The following is an 18,619-nucleotide window of genomic DNA, read 5'->3' as shown; positions in this document are numbered from 1 at the left end:
TAACGCAGTATTCTCCTTTCATTACCGCGTTGTTGGAGCTGCACTGCTTGCATCACGCGGCGCCGCCGACATGCCGCCGCCCCACCGTGAGCTGGCGCCCGCGGGTGCCACCTTGCCGCACTCGCGCAAGGTGAGCCTTGGGTTTGTTTTTTGGGGGCAGCAATGCGTGTCGGCGTGTCCTGACACCCGGATGCGGCGCGGCAGTAGCAAGCGGCAGCGGCTGTAGCACCGGCCTCGTGCACAGCCGCGCCACGCTTTTGTCTGAGCTAGAATCGCTTTACCTTGCGCGTACCGTTAGACTCCTACCGCGTAGCTGCGTGTCGGCGTGCCCTGCTGATGACACCGACTGTGCGCTAGCTGCCATCGCCCCCCCCCCCAACCCACCCCTGCTCGCTACGTCGCTACCCCGGCTGCTGCCTCCCCCGCTGCCCCAACTGTTTCATTACGGCATTGTTTCAACGTTAGCCCCCGCTGCTCCGACCGCCCGCCAGGTGCCGGGCCCGCTGCGCAACCCCTGGGGCCAGGACCAGCTGCGGCCTCGCTACCCGCGTCTGGAGGAGGACGTGACCGCTGACGTGGTGGTGGTGGGCGCGGGCCTCTCGGGGTTGTGCACGGCCTACCGCCTGCTGCGCGCGGGTGCGTGAGTAACGGTAGCTTGAGGGAGCGCTTGGGCGCTTGGGCGGCGGTGCGTGTGGGCGCGGGTAGCAGGGAGGAGGTGCACGTTGGCTGGGTGACTGGGTGGGACTGGCGGGGCCCGGGAACCGTGCCGGCGCGCCACATCACCCATATGATCTAGGCAGCTTCCATGTGCAGGTCTGCCTTTTACGTTATACACGTGCTCATGCCCCATGCCGCCGACGCTCTCGTCTGCCTGCCTGCCTGTCTGCAGGCAAGAGTGTGGTGGTGCTGGAGTCCAAGGTGGTTGGATCGGGCAGCTCCGGCCGCGGTCTGGGCATGATCAGTCCCTGGATCGACGGTGGGTGAGACGCGTGCGGCTAGTGTGAGACAGGGGTGAGGCGTGGGTGGGCGGGTGGGCGGGTGGGTAGGCGCCATCCCAGCGCCCCGCACCGCCTGCGTTATCCACCGCGCCGTCCCGTGTCATTACGGTAGCTACCGCTTACAGGGATCCATACAGCAGCCCGCATGAAGTCTGCGTCTCACGGAGTCAGTTGCGCCTCTCGCTGCAGACACGTATTTGGAGGTGGAGCGCACACTGGGTCTGGAGGCGGCGCGGGCCGTGTCGGCCTCCCACCGCGCCGCCGCCGACTTCGTACGGGGTTTGGTCAAGGAGGAGGGCATCGAGTGCGGCCTGGAGGAGGTGAGCGAACGGCTGGACCGTGTGTAGCGATGTACCGGTGTGGCGGCAGGCGCCGGGCACGCGGCGGCAGTGCGCACTGCGCAGGCAGTGTCGCACGGGTGTCAGGCGTGCGTACCGCCCCATCCATGCGTGGCTCCACAAACAGCCCATCCCTTGGCTTCGTGCACGCACGCACTAATGCACAGGTTGAGGCGGCGGTGGCGGCCCGGCTAGAGCCCTCGCCCGCCTCCACCCGCAGCCAGCAGGCCGGGCCGCGGCGGCCCCAGGAGGGCGTGGGGAACAGCGGCGCCGCCGCAGATGCACGCGGGGAGGAGCTGAGCCCGTATCAGCAGCAGCAGCTGGAGTGGCAGCGCCGGCAGGAGGAGCGCCAGGCGCGGCGTGAGGAGGAGCGGGCCGCACGAGCCCTGCGCCAGGTGTGTACGTGGGTGCGATGCCACCCAGCCATTCCTACCCCCCAGTGGGGTTACTGCATTGGGTCCGGTTTTGTTTGGGTTGGTATCTACAACCTCTGATGTTGTTGGGACTTACTCGTTTGAGCGCGGGCAGATACCCTCCCCCCCAACGCCCCCCATTGGATGGTCTCATTCCACTGTTTCCCCCTCCGCTTCCCTCCGCGCCTGGATGGCCCGTTCCGCCCTTCTGCTTGCAGGAGCTGGCTGCCTGCTGCCGCGCTGGCGTGGAGGGCAGCCACGTGGCGTTCCGGCGGCGTGCTGGCGGCGAGTCCGACGAGCTGCTGCTGCTGCCCGGCGGCCTCAACCTGCAGCCGCTGAGGCTCCTGCAGGGGCTGGCAGAGGCGGTCACACGCCGCGGTGAGGGGCGCGTGGAGGAAAGGAGGGGGGGTTGCATTCATGATAATTTCCGGGTTGAGGGGTGGTGGAGGAGCGGCGCGGGCTAATGCATGATGGGCGACTGGCACATGGACGTGTGCCCGTGTGCGTGATGGCCTGATTGCACAGCACTTCCCGCGAAACCTATTGGCTAGGCCGTCACCGACATCTTCCTTGCCCTCGGTTATGCGTGTGTCGTTGCTTATATGCTGCATGGGTCCACCAGGCGGGCGCATCTATGAGCACAGCCGCGCCAAGGGCGGCAAGGTGACGGGGCCCGCCGGCGGCCGCGTGCAGCTGCTGGACGCCCCGCACACCGCCACCGCCACGTGAGCGGGACACGGCGGGAAGAGAGGGAGGGAGTGTGTGGCCTGTCAAGGGCGGGCACACACATGGGCAGAGCCGGGGCGGGTGGCGCAGTTGTATGCCTACAGCAGGATCGACGCGGCACTGTGAATGTCGTGCAAGCACGGGTGCGGCGGGTAGAGGCCAACGGGGCAAAGCCATGCACACACACACACACACACACACACACACACACACACACACACACACACACACACACACGCACACACACACACACACACACACACGCAAGCACACACACACACACACACACACACGCACACCACGCCCCCCCTTCTCCACACACACTCCCACGCTCTGCAGCCAGGCTGTCATCCTGGCCACGCACAGCCCCATCAACCGCAACCAGCTGTGGGTGCACGACCGCCAGCTGCCCAAGCGCTCCTACACCCTTGGCATCGAGGTGCGTGGGAGCCGAGCTGTGCGCGGTGGAGGGGAGGTGGTGTGCAGGCACGTGCTCCGGAAGTTGTGTGTTTGGATCTTGCTGTGCTCCGGTGCACATCCCCGAACTCCTCTCTGTATGCCCCTTTACACACAAAATGTTTTCCTTGTGCTCTTTAACACACACACACAAATACACACACGCGCACGCACGCACACACACACACACACACACACACACACACACACACACACACACACACCTCTCAAACCTTCACCAGGTGCCCAGGGGCAGTGTGCCCGACCACTTCCGGCAGTTCGTGGCGCTGGCGCCGGTGCACGGCGGCGGGCTGTGGGGCGGCGTGGCGGGGGCGCTGCTGCCGCCCGGCCTGTTTGCCTCCTCTGCCTCGGCGCGCAAGCAGCAGGCGGGTGTCTGCGGTGCCCTTGTGTTGACTGAAACAACGTATCGAAGCCCGCCGTATGTGTCTGTGTGTCTGTCATGTAGTGTTCTAGGGTGCATACACCTACGGCACGTCGTATGTGTCGGATGCGACAGACACCAACGGGCATCGCCTTTTGCACCCCACCGGACCCACATGCCCGACGGACCCGCCCATCTGCCGTACGCACTAGGGCTGATGAGGCACGTGCCTGATCTCCACCTGTGTGTGTGTGTGTGTGTGTGTGCGTGAACGTGTGTGTGCCTGCTGCTCGCGCACGCACGCAGGTGTCTGTGCGGCTGGCGCCGCTGCCTGCTGGCCACCACATCGCTCAGGGCGAGGGCGGCGGCGGCGGCGCGGCGTACGGGCCCTCCCTGGAGTCCAACAAGGAGCTGCTGCTGGTGCGTGGGGGACACGTACGGCAGGGGAAGGCACACATGGACACGTGTATATCGTGCAGACCGTACAGTAGTCCGGGAGGATGGCCAATGGAACCATCGCTCCTCGCCCACACCCACGCCCATATGCACGCCCATATGCACGCCCACATGCACGCCCACACCCACGCCCACACAAATCCCGCACATTGTGACACACACACACACACACACACACACACACACACATTGAGACACACACACACGCACACAATTCTGCATCGCATACACTGTCCTACGCGTAATGTTTTCCTTGTGCTCTTTAACACACGCACACACATGCACACGCACGCGCCTCCGCCATGCCAGGTCCACGGCGCGCTGCACCAGCAGGGCCAAGACGAGAAGCAGTACGGCGACCCCTGGGGCGAGCTGGAGGCCTGGGCGCGGGAGCGCTTCCCCATGGTGCGTGCGTGACCGGGTGTGGACTATTCCTTCCCTACCGATCTCCCTCCCTCCCTCCTGCACTCCCGTTGTCAAAGCATAGGCCACGCTCTCCTCCTCGCTCTTTTACATCGCATTCGCTTTCGTTTCGAGCTGGTATCTACCACCCCCACCCTCCCCGACCCCCAACCATCCCCAACCACCCCCAACCACCCCCAACCGCCCCACCTACCCCGTCCCCCCCCAACAGTCCGGCCGCACTCTGTACTGCTGGTCCGGCTCCGACTACTACCCGGCGGACCTGCTGGGGCTGTACGGCCGCGACCCGCTGGACCTCAGCCGCCCGCCCGTGTACGTGCTGACGGGGCACGGAGGCCAGGAGTGGACGGGTGAGGCCGTGCCGTGGGGTGGAGGGCGGCGGGGAAGGGGGGCGGGGGAGGGGGGCGGCATGGTTGCAGGGTTGCTGAGTTCAGCGTATAGGTTTCAAATTGGGGGGGGGGTGGGATTTGGGTAGCATTTTGTGGAGGACGAAGTGAATAGTTCACTCGGGAACCCATAGGAACCCATAGCAGGATCCGAACCCGATGGGGCATGTTGGAGGCCGCGCGGCAAATTCGCAACGGATACGCGCCGAAACGCTGCATCCGTTGACAATGAGTTGGGAGCGGTGTGGCTCCCAAACGCATCTGAAGCACACGTGCACGTGTGTGCACGCAGGCGCGGTGCTGGGGTCGGAGGCGGTGGCGGGGACCATCACCGGCGCACCGCCGCCCTGGGCGCCCGCCTACCGCCCGTCGCGCTTCGTGCCGGGGGCCCTGGCCAAGGTGTGTTCATGGTCAGAGCGTGTGGGGGAGTGGTGTGTGGTGGTGGGCTCGGCACGCAAGGTGTGGTGGTGTGGGGACGCCCCCTTGACGCCCGCGCCCCAAAAACGCCCCGCTGGTGTGCTCCGCTAGTTTGGGTTGGCTTGGTTCAGTTTGGCCAGGTGTTTGTGGCCCCCCGCCCTCTCACCCGCCATTCCTGCCGCCTGCCTTCCAAGCAAACCCTCGTCCATCCAACCCTGTTTGCTGCCCCCCCACCCCTCTCCTCCCATCCCCAATCTCGGAAATGGGGACTGCTGTCGCGTGCCACTCCGTCGTCAAGCATAGGCCACGCCCTCCTCCCTCTTCTGCGTTGAATCCGGTTTAGCTTGAGCTGGTATCTAATAACCGCCACCCTCGCCATTCCCCTCCTCCCGTCCGCCTCCTCCCGTCGCCCTCCTCCTGCAGTACACCCGCGAGCTGTCCCTGTACTTCGGCACGGTGGCGGCGGCGCTGCTGAAGCACGTGGTGCCGCGTAGCCTGGAGGACGTGGCGGGGCTGGTGGCGCCAGGGGCGGTGGAGGAGAGGCTGGAGCCGGGGCAGGGCAGGGTGAGCGGGGGAGAGCGGGGTGCGTGGCTGAGAGGGGAGCGGGGTGCGTGGGGAGGGGAAGGAGGGGGGAGGAGGGAGGAGGGGAGGAGGGAGGAGGGAGGAGGGAGGAGGGAGGAGGGAGGAAGAACGGCGGGAAGAGGAGGAGGGAGGAGGGAGGAGGGAGGAGGGAGGAGGGAGGAGGGAGCGGGAAGAGGAGGAGGGAGAAGGGGTGCTCTGGCGTGTGGGATGTGCGGATGTAGCGTGCCAACGGTACGGTCCCCCTAACATCAGTGGTACGTACTCACAAACACACACACACGCACACTTTCGTTCCGTTTTTTAACACACGCACACACACACACACACACACCTACACACACACAGGTGGTGCAGCAGGGCCTGCTCAAGGTGGCGCTGTGGCGGGACGGCGGCGGCCAGCTGCACCGCCACAGCGCCCTGTGCACACACCTGGGCTGCTGCGTGGAGTGGAACCCGCTGGACAGGTGGGAGCGTGGGGGTGTGTGGGTGTGTGGTTGTGGGCGCAAGGGTGTAGGTGTGGGTGTGGGTGGAGTATGTGGGGGAGTTGTGTTGGGTTGAGCCAATGTCACCCACCCTCCCTACCTGCTTCCTCCCCTGGATCACTTTTCTTGGGTACCGCATCTTTCCCCATCCCCTCTCCGCTCTCTTCCCCTCTCTTATGCATCGGGTTCAATTCAGTGTGGCCTGGTGCCTCCAACCCTCCCTCACCCACCTCCCTCACCCACCTCCCCCCCAAAACCCACCTCCCCCGCAGCACCTTTGACTGCCCCTGCCACGGCTCCCAGTTCGACGCCTGTGGCGGCTGCCTGCACGGCCCGGCGGTGGCGGACCTGGAGGACCTGGGGGGGCCGCTGGCCGCCGCCGCCACCGGCCGCCCGCTGCAGGCGGCACTCCAGGGGCTCAAGGGACTGCGCGCCTCGACGCCTGCTGGCAACAGCAGTACGTAGGGGCGGTGGAGGTGGCGGGTAGCAGCAGCAGGGGGGTGCTGGGGCGTGTCACACGGCATGCAGGGGCTGCGGGTTTGCCAACAACCCTGGCCGGGCCGCGGGGGGTTGGGGGTGTGGAGAGCGGGACGGGTCACCGCGCCGGTGGTGTGGGAAGGCGGGCGGTGGGGTGGCGGCGTGCCGGCCTGCAGCAGCGGCACGGTTGGTATTGTCTTGCATGGCAGGGTACGGCAGGTCATTAGATTGTTATTGAGGCCAAGCTTTGCAGATACATAGCAGAGTAAGGCGCCTCAGGCCGCTGGGTGCTGGCCGACGGCAAAGACCGCTCACACCGGGCGTCGCCGTGCGGTGCTCGGGCCTCAGGCCATGGCCGGATGTATGAGGTTCGGGTTGGGGATTGACGTTGCGTGGTGGGCTGAAGGTTGAGCTGTTGGGAAGTTGGGTAGCTAGCTCGGCAGCGTAGGTTATTGACGTTGCTCTAAGAAACTAAACGCGTAGGCTATTTTGTTGAGTTGTGCGGCAAAGTCGCGGACAGCAGCATAGAATCGGGCGCCAGGCGGGCAACGGCAGCAGCGTGGGTGCGGGTGGCGTGAGCCGAGCACGTAAGCGAAGGAGCTGTCGAGCGCGGGATGGGAATTTGGTGGCATGCAAAACTGGCGACAGGTAGGGTCGAACGGGCCAATGGAGGAACGCCTGTTAATGAGGGACAGCTAGCGACAACAATGCAATCCACTATCCATGCAATCGGCGGGCCCTGCACGCACAGCACGGTAGGCCGAGTTCGCTTAATCTCCGAGTGTCTGGCACCATTGCATCGACACAATGGCACGCTCACATGAGTAAAATGCAGCGCAAACAATTTACCAGCACTGACAAACTAGTCATATGACCCTTCTTTTCAGCAAGACCTCCAGCATAGCACCTCATAATCATGCTGTATTATTAGTGATACCATAGGAATGGCTTACGGCGGGCCAGACGACCTCGAGTGGGAGGAGGTCGAGGAGGACGATTGGGAGGTGCTATGCGTGGAGCCCGGCGAGCAGGCGCAGGGAGGGGCAAGCAAAAATGGCATCGAGTTCACTATGGAGGAAGTGGGTGAGTCCCCGGCCAGGTTTCGCAAATCGCGGAAATAACTCGCGCCATCTTGTGTGGCCTCACCTCGCTGCGCCTAACCCCCGCGCGGCCCACGACGCGGTAGACCAGCAAAGCCACAACATTCAGTCATGTACATCCTGACGCCTTGCGCAAGTTCGAGGCCTCGCAACTCGGCCACTCCACTCGACGCCCCCGCCCACTACCCCAGGCGCCAACGGGCGGCGCGTGCGGCGCAGCATCACCAAACGCGAGCGCGAGGCGGCGGCGGCGTTGCATCGCTGCCACGTGCTGTGCCTGCTGGGGCGCGCACGGCTGCTGGACGCGGCGGCGGAGGACCCGGAGGTGCAGGTGAGGGGCGGTGTCAGGGCCCGCATGTGTGCGCTTGTGTGCGATGGGCCCATGGCGAGGGAAGCGGGGGGCGGAGGGGGTTTCCAGCGCTGTGTGTACGGCAGGCGTGCGTGTACCTGTGTGTATGGCAGGTGGCCCGCAGCCTCCCCACCCCACCTCTTTCCCCTCCCCACCACCTCCCCCACCACCTCCCGCTCCTCCCTTACCCCTCCCCCACCACCTCCCCCACCACCTCCCCCACCACCTCCCCCACTACCTCCCCCACCGCCTCCCCGCCTCCCCCCAAGGCCACGGCGCTGTCTCTGCTCCCCGACTCCGCCGCCATCCGCAACGCCGGCGCCGAGGAGCCGCAGCGCGCCATCAACGGGCTGCTGCCGCTGGCGGCCTGGTTCCGCGGGGCCATGGCGGTGCTGCCGCCGGAGCTGGCGGGCGCGGGCACACGGGCGGTGGAGCGCGGCCGGCGGCTGGAGCGGGAGGAGTGGCTGGACCAGCAGGTGGGGTGGGCGGGAGGAGGCGGGTGGGTGGGTGGTGGATGGTGGGTGGGGTTGGGGGGCGTGGTGGGGCCTGTAGGGATGGGAATGGGGGCGGTGTCGGCACGTGCCCGTCCCGCCGCCCCGTTCCCCCTCCTGCACGCCCTCGAACACGTCTACACAACTGCCACGCTGACTAAGAAGCTCGGCCTGCCGAACAATCACCCCGCTGGCCCCTCGCCCCCTCCACGCCACGGCCACGGCCCACATTGCCCCACAGGTCCTCCGTGCGGCCCGCGGGCAGGCGGGTGTGGTGGAGGTGCTGGTGGCGGTGTTTGTGGCGCTGGTGCGGGCGCAGGGCGGCGCGGCGCGGGTGGTGCGGCTGCTGGATGCAATGCCGCTGGCGCCGTGGCGTGCCAAACCCGTGGCCGTGCGGACCACCACGGCAGCAGCCGGCGGCGGTGGCGGAGGCGGTGGCGGCGGCGGGGCGGGAGGGGCGGGAGGGCGGAAGCGGCCGGCGGTTTTGGATTTGGAGGCGGGGGATGTGCTGCCGACGGCGGCGGCGACGGCGGCCAGGCGGACGAGTGGCGGCAGCGGCGGGAGAGGGGGAAGAGGGGGGAAAGGCGGGAGAGCCGGGGAAGCGGAGGAGGAGCAGGAGGCGGCGGGCGGGAGAGGCCGCGGGAGGGGGAGGGGGAGAGGGAGAGGCGAGGCCGGCGGACGGGGAGCCAAGCGGAGAAAGGGCAGCAGCGGCGTAGAGGAGGAAGGGGAGGAGGAGGAAGGGGAGGAAGGGGAGGATGCCGATGGCGGCGGTGGCACCGGAGCCAAGCGACTCAAGAGCGGCGATGGCAGCAGCCTGCCAGGTGCAGGCGGCGGTGGTGGCAGTAGCAAAGCCGGCGACGGCGGCGGTGGCGGCAGTAGCAAGGCCGGCGGCGGCGGCGGCGGCAGTAGCAACCGCGGCGAGGACGAGTTCGAGCGGCAGTTGCAGATGGCGCTGCTGGCGACCAGTCGAGAGGCGGAGGCACGGCAGCAGCAGCAGCAGCGGGAACGGGAGCAGCAGGAGCAGCAGGCCAAGGCCAAACAGCAGTCAGCGGTGAAACAGAAACCCGGCGCCTCCGGCGCCGCTGGCACCGCCGCGGGCGACAAAGCCAAGATGCTGTTCCCGCCGCGCAGCGGCGGCGGCAGGGGCGGCGGCGGCAGGGGCCGTGGCGGCGGCGCTGGCGGCAGCGGGGGCATTGCCGCTGCCAGGGATGTGGACTGGGGTCCGTTCGGCGGCGAGCTGGCGGGCGCTGCCATGAGCACTCGTCCGGAGGTGGTGGTCAGCTGCTGGGCCGAGGTGTACTGCGGCAGTGCGGCGCGGGGGCGCTGGGTGCATGTGGACCCGGTGAACGGCTACGTGGACAGGTGCGGGTGGGGGAGGGGGTGGGTGGGTGCTGGTGGGTGGGTGCTGGTGGGTGAGGACCAAGACCAACACCTGGCTTAGAGAGCACTGCGGGGCGCATGGGGAGGGCTGGCTGAAGGGGCGTAGCTGGGCTTGTCTTGATAGCGACGTGTCGCTGGGCCTGCGCCGACGGACTGGTGAGGGAGGTGTTGGGGCGCGGTGAATGGCGTGGGCGTGAAAGGCGGGATGGAGACGGCGGGTGGCAGTACACGGGAAGGCGGGGGTGGGGGCTGGGTGGAAGCGTCCTGGGAGGCAGCACGGCTTGTGCATGGCGGTGCGTGGCCTGGGGGCAGCTTGGGTCTAGTTTGGAGGTCCACGGCTCGCGCGGCACCACCCCACACCCGCACACATGTACACACACCACACCCCCACACACACCACACACACATGCACACACACACACACACACACACACACACCACACACACATGCACACACACACACACACACACCACACACGCACACACACCACACACGCACACACACCACACACGCACACATGCACACACACACCGTACACACACACACACACACACCGCACACGCACACATGCACACACACACAAATTGCACACACACACACACACACACACACACACACACACACACACACACACACACACACACACACACACACACGCAGGCCCGAGCTGGTCGACAGCGCCACGCTGCGCCCCGGCGGCGCCCCGCTGTGCTACGTGGTGGCGGCGGAGCGGGGCCGCCTCACCGACGTCACCGCCCGCTACTGCGCCTCGCTGCTGGCGGCGCAGAAGAACAGGGACGAGGCCTGGTGGGCAGCTACTGCCGCCGCGCTGGGAGCCACGGCCGGTGCTACTGCGGCTGGGGCGGGGGCGGGGACTGGGGCTAATGGTGGTGGTAATATGGAGGTGAAGGCGGAGGGAGAGAAGGCGGCGGCCGGCAGCGGTAACGGCACCGGCAACAACAGCGGCAGCTGCAAAGCGGAGGCGGCAGCGCAGGCGGCCGGTGCCGCAGCAGGGCCGGCGCCAGGCTCGGACACAGCAGCAGCTGCAGCGCCTTCAGCGCCCTCCGCACCCGCGTCAGCAACACCCGCACCACCCGCAGCACCCGCACCTCCCGCAGCCGCCGCAGCACCCGCAGCCGCCGCGGCCGGCGGGCCAAAGATTGTGGACGCCCGCCACTCCCACCAGCGCGGCGCGCACGAGAACCCGCTGGGCCCCAACGCCGGCCGCATACAGCGCGCCGCCGCCGCCGCTGCCGCCGCCGCGGCCCTTATCGCCGACCCCACCACCGCCGCCGGCTCCTCCGCCGGCGCCGAGTCCACTTCGGGCAAAGCCGCCGCCGCGGCGGCCACCAAAGGCAGCAAGGCTGCTGCTGCCGCTGCTACTGCCGGTGCTGCTGCCGCTACTGCCGCTACTGCCGGTGCTGCTGCCGCTACTGCCGCCGCCGACGCGGCGGGGCTTCGTGCGTCGCGTGAGGCGGCGGAGCTGCAGCACCGGCAGCAGTCGGGTTTGGCGGGGCTGCCCACCTCCATTGAGGGCTTCAAGGCGCACCCCGTGTACGTGCTCAAACGCCACATCGGCAAATACGAGGTGCGGGGAGGAGGGCGGTAGGGGGGCTGTGTGTGTGGAGAGGTGTGTGACGTCGGGGAGGTGGGGGGTTGTGTGGAAGTGGGGAGGTGGCGGAACACAGATTGCGTGCACGTCCTACACGCGAATTGTTAACTCTGTTCCTTGTGCTTTCCGTACACACACACCCTCTCTCTCTCTCTCTCTCTCAAAACACACGAACATACACATACACACTGCTTACACATGTGCACGCAGGCTCTGCGCCCCGGCACTGCGCCCCTGGGTGCGCACAAGGGGGAGCCCTACTACCCCCGCGCGCAGCTGTCGGTACTTCACACTGTGGAGCGGTGGCGGAGAGAGGGGCGGCAGGTGGGCGGCGGTGGTGGCTGTGGGCGACTGTCGCCGGGCATATCTCCTTCTCAGCGATGGGGCCGGGATGCTGGGAGCGTTCGGCGCGCTGCCGCGTGTGCGGAGCCACAGCCGTGGTCCGCGTGTTGCTGGGGTGAAGCGGAAACGCTACTATGCCGCTTGCGCTTCCGTTGTGGGGTCCTTGCCGTTTAAGGTGCACGTTGTTGCTTGCAGGTGCGCGACTCAGAGCTGGCCAGCCCAGCCAAGGTGGTGAAGAAGAGGGCCATGCCGCCGCCGGGCGGCGGCCGCGGCGGCTACGGCGGCGGCGGCAGGTTTGGCGGCGGCGCGTTTGGTGGCGGTGGCGGCGGCAAGCGGAAAAGCACTGGCGGCGGCGGCGATGGCAACGGCGATGAAGACGACGACGAGGGTTCGCTATTGGAGGTAGGCGGCGCAGGGTGGACGGTGCCGCTTGCCTGGCAGAGGAAGACCGGGAAAGACGCACCTGCTTGACAGGCCGGTGAATCCTTGCCTGCCTGCCCCATTCACTGACACGCGGACGACTGCACACACCGATGCTTGCGCCACGACTGCACAACCCACAGGCGGGCGGTAGCGGCGCCTACGGCGGCGGCGCCGCCGCCACCGGCGGCGGCTCGGATGCCGGTCCCACCAACAACCTGTACGGCAAGTGGCAGACGGATGAGTGGGTGCCTCCCACCGCGGTGGACGGGGTGGTGCCCAAGAACGAGCGGGGAAACGTGGAGTGCCCGCCGCTCGTGCCGCGGCTGCCGTACGGCACGGTGCACGTGAACATCGGCCCCGGGCTGGGCGGCGTGTGCCGTACCCTGGGGCTGGACTACGCGGCGGGGCTGGTGGGGTTTGAGGTGCAGGGCGGGAGGATGGTGCCGAAGATCGAGGGCGTGGTGGTGTGTGAGGAGGTGGCGGAGTTGCTGGTGGCGGCGTATCTGGAGAGGGAGGGAGCCAAAGCGGCGGCGGCGGCGGCGCGCGCGGCGCGCGCGGCGGAGGTGGGTTGGCGGCGGCTGCTTGATGCTGTGCGGGTGCGGGTGCGGTTGGAGCGAGAGTATGCGGGTGGAGGAGGCGGGGGAGTTGGGGATGGGGGAGGTGGGGGTGCTGGTGGGGGTGGGGGTGGGAGGGAGGCGGGAGGCGGGGAGGATTGGCGGGTTGTGCCGGAGGGCGGCAGGGCTGGCGCGGCCGCCATTCTGCGGGCGGTGGCGGAAGTCGCTGAGACCGCGGCGGCGGCGGCGGCGAAGGGTGGCGGCGGTGGTGGTGGTGGTGGTGGCGGCCGGAAGCCGCGCAGCGCCGTCGAGGCGGCGGCCATGGCTGCCGCCGGCGCCGCAGCGGGAAGAGGAGGTGCGGGAGCGCCAGGCACCGGTGGCGAAGGGCATCAGCAGCAGCAGCAGCGGCAGCAGCAGCAGGAGGTGGATGCAGATGCGGGCGGCGGGGGCGGCGCCGATGTGGAGGTTGAGGAGTTCTGATTCGCGTGAGCGGGGTGGTGGGCGGGATGCGTGCATGCTGGTTGCATGGGCAGGGAAGCGGGGCGCGGGGCGTGTGGCGCGTGGCCGTGCGGGGCTTGCGGCCCGGTGTAACTGTGCTTCGGCCATTCGGGACAAGGCCTACAAGTGTATAGCGACGGGCGGTGCGGGGCCAAGCAGGGCGATGAGGTGCAGGGCGGTGTTGGGAGGCCAACAACGAGGCAGAGGGTGTGACGCAGGGACTGGAAGGGACGGGGGTCGAAGTGAATTGCTCTGCGGCACTCGGCGCCTCGCCTACGCCATACGATGTTATACATGAGGGGCAGAGCGCATATGCAGCAGACCAGAGAGAGTTGTGGCCCGAGGCCCCTGTTACCCAGCGTCGACGCCGTTACGCAAGCAGGTGCGAGATCTCGGGCGGGCCCCATCGCGCGGCAAGGAATAAGACACCGCGCGAGCCCCTTGCATACCCAACTCACTACTGCACTCCCCAAGACACATCAATATCACCATGAACACCTCCACATTCACGTGTGTTCCGCTTCGCAGCGGCGCCTGCTGCCTGCCGCGCCTTCCGGCTCCCTCCGCCGGGTCCTCAAGCCGCCTGCTGCTGCGGCCGCTGCCTGGCTGCAACAGCAGCACCAGCAGCACCCGCGGCCGGGCCGTCGGTGTCGCGGCAAGCGCTGCGGCTCGGCCCGGGTCGGCTGCCGAGCGCAAGCAGGAGCTGCCGCTTGCGTCGTCGTCGCCTCGGCCGACCGACACTGCGGCGCTGGGCGCCCGCATTGCGACCACCGCGGCCGCTGCCATGATTCTGGTGAGCAGGCTGGCTGGGTTGGCGGGGTCGAGGGCGTGCTTCGAGATCAAGGCAAGCAGGGCCACTAGTGCGCGCGAGCGACTTGCACTTCGCCAGACCCACGCGGCCGCCGTTTCCTTCGGGCCCTCAGCATTACCGCGTTTCTGCGCCGCGGCACCTAGCTGCTAGTGCAAGTACGCGCAGTCGCGGACACATTTCCCGACTCCCCGGCTCCCTCCCCATCCACCCTCCCCTGCCACCCTCCCCTCCCTCACAACCTCCTGAGCCCCAATACCGCTCCCCCTCGCCCATGCACGCGTCTGCCTATACACCCTGCAGGCGGCCGCCGCCACCGCGCTGCCCGGCCCCGCCGCCGCCTTCGACCTGGCCGCCTGGCTCCAAGCCGCCTCCACCCGCAACGCCGTCAAGACCGCCGCCACCACCACCACCACCAACCCCAGCAGCCAGAGCGCGCCGCCGCCGGCTGCATCCCCCGTGTCGGCACCGCCGGCCAACGCCGCCGCCTCCCCCACGACCGCCGCCCCCCAGGCCTCCTCCACCAAGCCCATTGACGTGCCGTCCACCTCTGACCTGCTGAGCGCCGTCGCCGAGCCCGCGCCCATCAAGGCCGGCCCCGGCGGACCCAAGAAGGGCCCGATCGAGAAGGCGGCCGCCGCGGAGGCGGCGGCCGAGTCTGACCCCGCCATCCCGGCCGTGGGCAAGCCCGTCGCCCTGGCGCCGCTACAGCCGTCCTCGGCCGCTGCTGCTACAGCCGCCGTGCCGGTGGCGGAGGTGGCCCTGTTCCCGGACTGGCTGGTGATGAAGTTTCCTCCGTCGGTGCCGCCGCCGCCGCCGGCTGACGCGGCGACGCCGCTGACGCCGTACGCGCCGGGCGCCGGCAAGCCCGCGACAGCCGCCTCTGATGCGCTGTCTACAGGTGCGTGTGTACAATATGTGCCTGATTGCGTGGGTGCTCGAGTTAATGACGAGTGCGTGGGTGCCTGTACTGGGTGTGTGGATGTGGGGCGCGGATGTGGTGAGGGGTAAGGCTCTAGGGGTGGAGCGGTGGCGGGGTGCGTGTGTGCCCCTGCGCTCAGTGGGGTCAAGCGTCCACAAGACGTTGGTGGGCTTACTTGGCGGCGGACTCCTGCGTTCCCATTCCCTCACGCCACCCCACGCACCCTACCTGCCGTACCTGAGACTCCATCCCACCATCCCCATGCATTGCTACCTCCCCCCCCCACACACACCACCGCAGCCAAGGCCGCACCCGCCGCCGCCGCCGACTCGGTCAAGCAGGCCGCCTCTGCCGCCGCCGACTCGGTCAAGCAGGCCGCCTCCGCCGCCGCCGCGAAGACCACCGCCGCCGCCGCCCAGACCAGCTCCCGCGTTTCTGATGCCGCCGCCGACTCGGTCAAGCAGGCCGCCGCCGCCGCCTCCAAGACCGGCTCCCGCCTGTCTGATGCCGCCGCCAACACCGCTGACGCCATCAAAACCAAGGCCTCCGACGAGGCTGGGCGCGTGGTTGACGCCACGGCCGTCAAGGCCGGCCGCGCCGTCGACGCCGTGAAGCGAGGCCCTCTGGACAAGGTGAACGCCAACCCCGCCGCCTCCCCCACGACCGCCGCCCCCCCGGCCTCCTCCACCAAGCCCATTGACGTGCCGTCCACCTCGGACCTTCTGAACGCCGTCGCCGAGCCCGCGCCCATCAAGGCCGGCCCCGGCGGACCCAAGAAGGGCCCGATCGAGAAGGCGGCCGCCGCTGAGGCGGCGGCCGAGTCTGACCCCGCCATCCCGGCCGTGGGCAAGCCCGTCGCGCTGGTGCCGCCGGCGCCGCAGGAGTCGGGCGCAGCGGCCCCAGTCGCCGACATCGCCGCTGCTGCCACATCTGGCGCGGCTGCTCCGGCGGCACCCACGGCTTCCACCGCAGCCAAAGCCGCACCCGCCGCCGCCGCCGGCGCCGCCACCACCGCTGCCGACTCGGTCAAGCAGGCCGCCACCACTGCCGCCGACTCGGTCAAGCAGGCTGCCTCCGCCGCCGCCGCGAAGACCACCGCCGCCGCCACCCAGACCAGCTCACGCGTTTCCGATGCCGCCGCCGACTCGGTCAAGCAGGCCGCCGCCGCTGCCGCCCAGACCGGCTCCCGCCTGTCTGATGCCGCCGCCAACACCGCTGACGCCATCAAAACCAAGGCCTCCGACGAGGCTGGGCGCGTGGTTGACGCCACGGCCACCAAGGCCGGCCGCGCCGTCGACGCCGTGAAGCGAGGCCCTCTGGACAAGGTGAACGCCAACGCCGCCGCCTCCCCCACGACCGCCGCCCCCCCTGCCTCCTCCACCAAGCCCATTGACGTGCCGTCCACCTCCGACCTGCTGAGCGCCGTCGCCGAGCCCGCGCCCATTAAGGCCGGCCCCGGCGGCCCCAAGAAGGGCCCGATCGAGAAGGCGGCCGCCGCGGAGGCCAAGTCCGAGAAGGAGGTTCCGAGCCTGCGTCAGGCGGCAATCGATGCGGGCAGCGCCGGCGGCGGCGCGGCCGCGGCGAAGTAAGCGCGCAAGGACGGCGGGCGTGGCTGCTGCGGCGGCGGCGCGGAAACGGAGGTGCGTGTCGTACAGACGTGCGTGTGCATGCGCGTGTGCCAGTGCGTGTGTGACTCGCTTGTTCAGTCGCTGTGCGGTGGCGGCGTGTTTTGTTTGTGTGCATGTGCTACCACGCACACGCCATATGTGCATGCGCCCACGCACTGCACGGCGGGCTGGCCGCCATCTATCCCCTTCGACTGGCTGACTGGCGTCCTAGCTAGGCGCCACCACCACTGGCTGCTGGCATGTGCCGCCGGCTACTGGCACGAATGCATGCATGCATGGCATTTTGCCCGTGTGTATATGGTCCATACGTTGGTGTCCCGCTGCGTCACACACACCGCCGTGTCTGCTGTTCACTTTTCTCTGTGCATGGGACCTCAAGCCGCAGTCTCCTATGTAGCTAGTGCGTGCATGTACTGTACGCCTGCTGCGGCGCTCCCCAGCCCACTGACCCGACCCTACCCTACCCGACACATCTACCACCCTACCTTGCAGGAGTCTCCCAACCCGTGCACCTGCCCTCCCTCCTCCTGAGGGCCGAGCGATCAGGCAGCAGCCGACACGCCACCACCGCCACCGCCACCACTGCTGCTCGCTGCCGGCGGCGGTGACTTAAGGTTGGCCTACCGTATCGAGCTCTGATCCGTCTGGAACGGTGGATAGCGATGACCGGGTATGCAGTTTTGTATGGTAGTTCGCGTCCGGACGTGGCGGCTGTGTCTTTCCCTGAATCCATACATGCATGAGAGTACTGAGACGCATTATCCTGGTGCCGTAATAGTTGTATCGGTGGAGGACGGCCAAGATTTTTGAAGACGCCAGCAGGGGAGTAGAGAGAGTCAGCTCGGAATGCTGCATGTGGCATGCGGCGGGGGCGGGGGCGACTATTTGTGTTGATTGGCGACGTCGCGTGTTGTCAAGGCGCATCAGCATGATGACCATGGTTGATTGATTGATGGGCGGCAAGAAGACGGGCAACTCGCAGACAGCAGTGGCGAGCGAGGGAGATATAGACGGGGGACGTACCGGGTCACCGGCGCGCATACACATACAAGCAAGCACACGCATGAGTGCCGACGTACCCTAGCACGACGGTGTTGCGGCTGGTGTGGTCTGCATTGTTACGTGTTGATACCATGTGTGTTCGGACCGATTTCATGTGGTCGAGTGTATCGTACTGTATGAAGGGGGTTAGGGCAGCGGAGGCGGGTTAAGGAAAGCTGCTCTTCTGATCTTGTCTCGACTCGCGTCGTGTCCAACCCACAAACACGCCAGCCAGGACATTCACTTTGCAACAGCATACAGCATCCGCGGCAAGAGCATACGTTGATGAGTGGGTTACTGACGAAGCACCGCCTGACAGGGTGGGGCAGACGGAGGGCAGAGCGAGGCAGCAGGCTCTCCGTAAGGGAGGCGGTCAGGCCTGCGGGCTCCCCATTGACCCATACCGTACTCATGAATTCCAACGGCGCAAGGCGATGCAAGGATTGCAAGCTAGCATTGCATAACCCACACATGGGCCCAAGCATGGGCCCAAGCATGGGCCCACCTCCCCCACACCAATGGAAAAGCAAGCAAAGATGCATGCATGCACGTTCATGCAAGCCTCTTCCACCTGCGAGTAGATAGCATCTTGACCCGCCTACCCCACGTACCGGCGCAGACGCCAGCAGGCAGGGCGTTCCCCGGTTCCCCTAACAAGTATTGCAAGTCAGGTGCGTGTGTTCGCGGATAGTGTGCATGTGTGCTTTGACACCGGCCTGCAGAAGTCCCAGCAATACTTGGCCATCCGGCCCGGGGAAGGGCACGTTGAGCCTTGACGTCCCGGTCACCAGAAAGCGTCATCAGGGGCGCAGCGTCCGGGGGAGGACCCAGGGAGGTCACACCCATGCAGGTGAAGTTCTCGTAAACCTTGAGATGCGAAGTACGCACCGCTCAACGTGAACAACTCTTTCTATTACATTTAAGCGTGTCGGTC

General features: G+C 67.5%; 3 protein-coding genes across 3 annotated transcripts; all 3 read left to right on the top strand.

Moving 5' to 3' along the window:
* The first annotated feature begins 28 nt into the window (after positions 1-28).
* CHLRE_12g557350v5 (uncharacterized protein) lies at positions 29-7,314 on the top strand. Its single transcript, XM_043069117.1, has 16 exons — positions 29-130; positions 492-636; positions 890-976; positions 1,188-1,318; positions 1,504-1,731; positions 1,968-2,127; positions 2,372-2,474; positions 2,815-2,914; positions 3,174-3,317; positions 3,620-3,733; positions 4,079-4,174; positions 4,404-4,542; positions 4,871-4,977; positions 5,419-5,559; positions 5,923-6,041; positions 6,332-7,314. The coding sequence occupies exons 1-16, from the start codon at positions 71-73 to the stop codon at positions 6,522-6,524; spliced, it is 2,067 nt and encodes a 688-aa protein (XP_042918884.1). The 5' UTR covers positions 29-70; the 3' UTR covers positions 6,525-7,314.
* An 84-nt stretch (positions 7,315-7,398) lies between these two features.
* Positions 7,399-13,664, top strand: CHLRE_12g557400v5 (uncharacterized protein). Its single transcript, XM_043069118.1, has 8 exons — positions 7,399-7,619; positions 7,828-7,967; positions 8,255-8,461; positions 8,718-9,838; positions 10,518-11,445; positions 11,680-11,793; positions 12,007-12,213; positions 12,375-13,664. The coding sequence occupies exons 1-8, from the start codon at positions 7,481-7,483 to the stop codon at positions 13,266-13,268; spliced, it is 3,750 nt and encodes a 1,249-aa protein (XP_042918883.1). The 5' UTR covers positions 7,399-7,480; the 3' UTR covers positions 13,269-13,664.
* Positions 13,665-13,748: 84 nt separating this feature from the next.
* CHLRE_12g557450v5 (uncharacterized protein) lies at positions 13,749-18,104 on the top strand. Its single transcript, XM_043069119.1, has 4 exons — positions 13,749-14,079; positions 14,398-14,995; positions 15,317-16,656; positions 17,137-18,104. The coding sequence occupies exons 1-3, from the start codon at positions 13,777-13,779 to the stop codon at positions 16,603-16,605; spliced, it is 2,190 nt and encodes a 729-aa protein (XP_042918882.1). The 5' UTR covers positions 13,749-13,776; the 3' UTR covers positions 16,606-16,656; positions 17,137-18,104.
* The last annotated feature ends 515 nt before the right edge of the window (positions 18,105-18,619 follow it).

This window comes from Chlamydomonas reinhardtii, chromosome 12, assembly GCF_000002595.2.
Source record: "Chlamydomonas reinhardtii strain CC-503 cw92 mt+ chromosome 12, whole genome shotgun sequence".
In the NCBI taxonomy this organism is placed as follows: domain Eukaryota; kingdom Viridiplantae; phylum Chlorophyta; class Chlorophyceae; order Chlamydomonadales; family Chlamydomonadaceae; genus Chlamydomonas; species Chlamydomonas reinhardtii.
The sequence above is the reverse complement of the archived record's forward strand: the minus strand, read 5'-3'. Positions and strand labels throughout refer to the sequence as shown.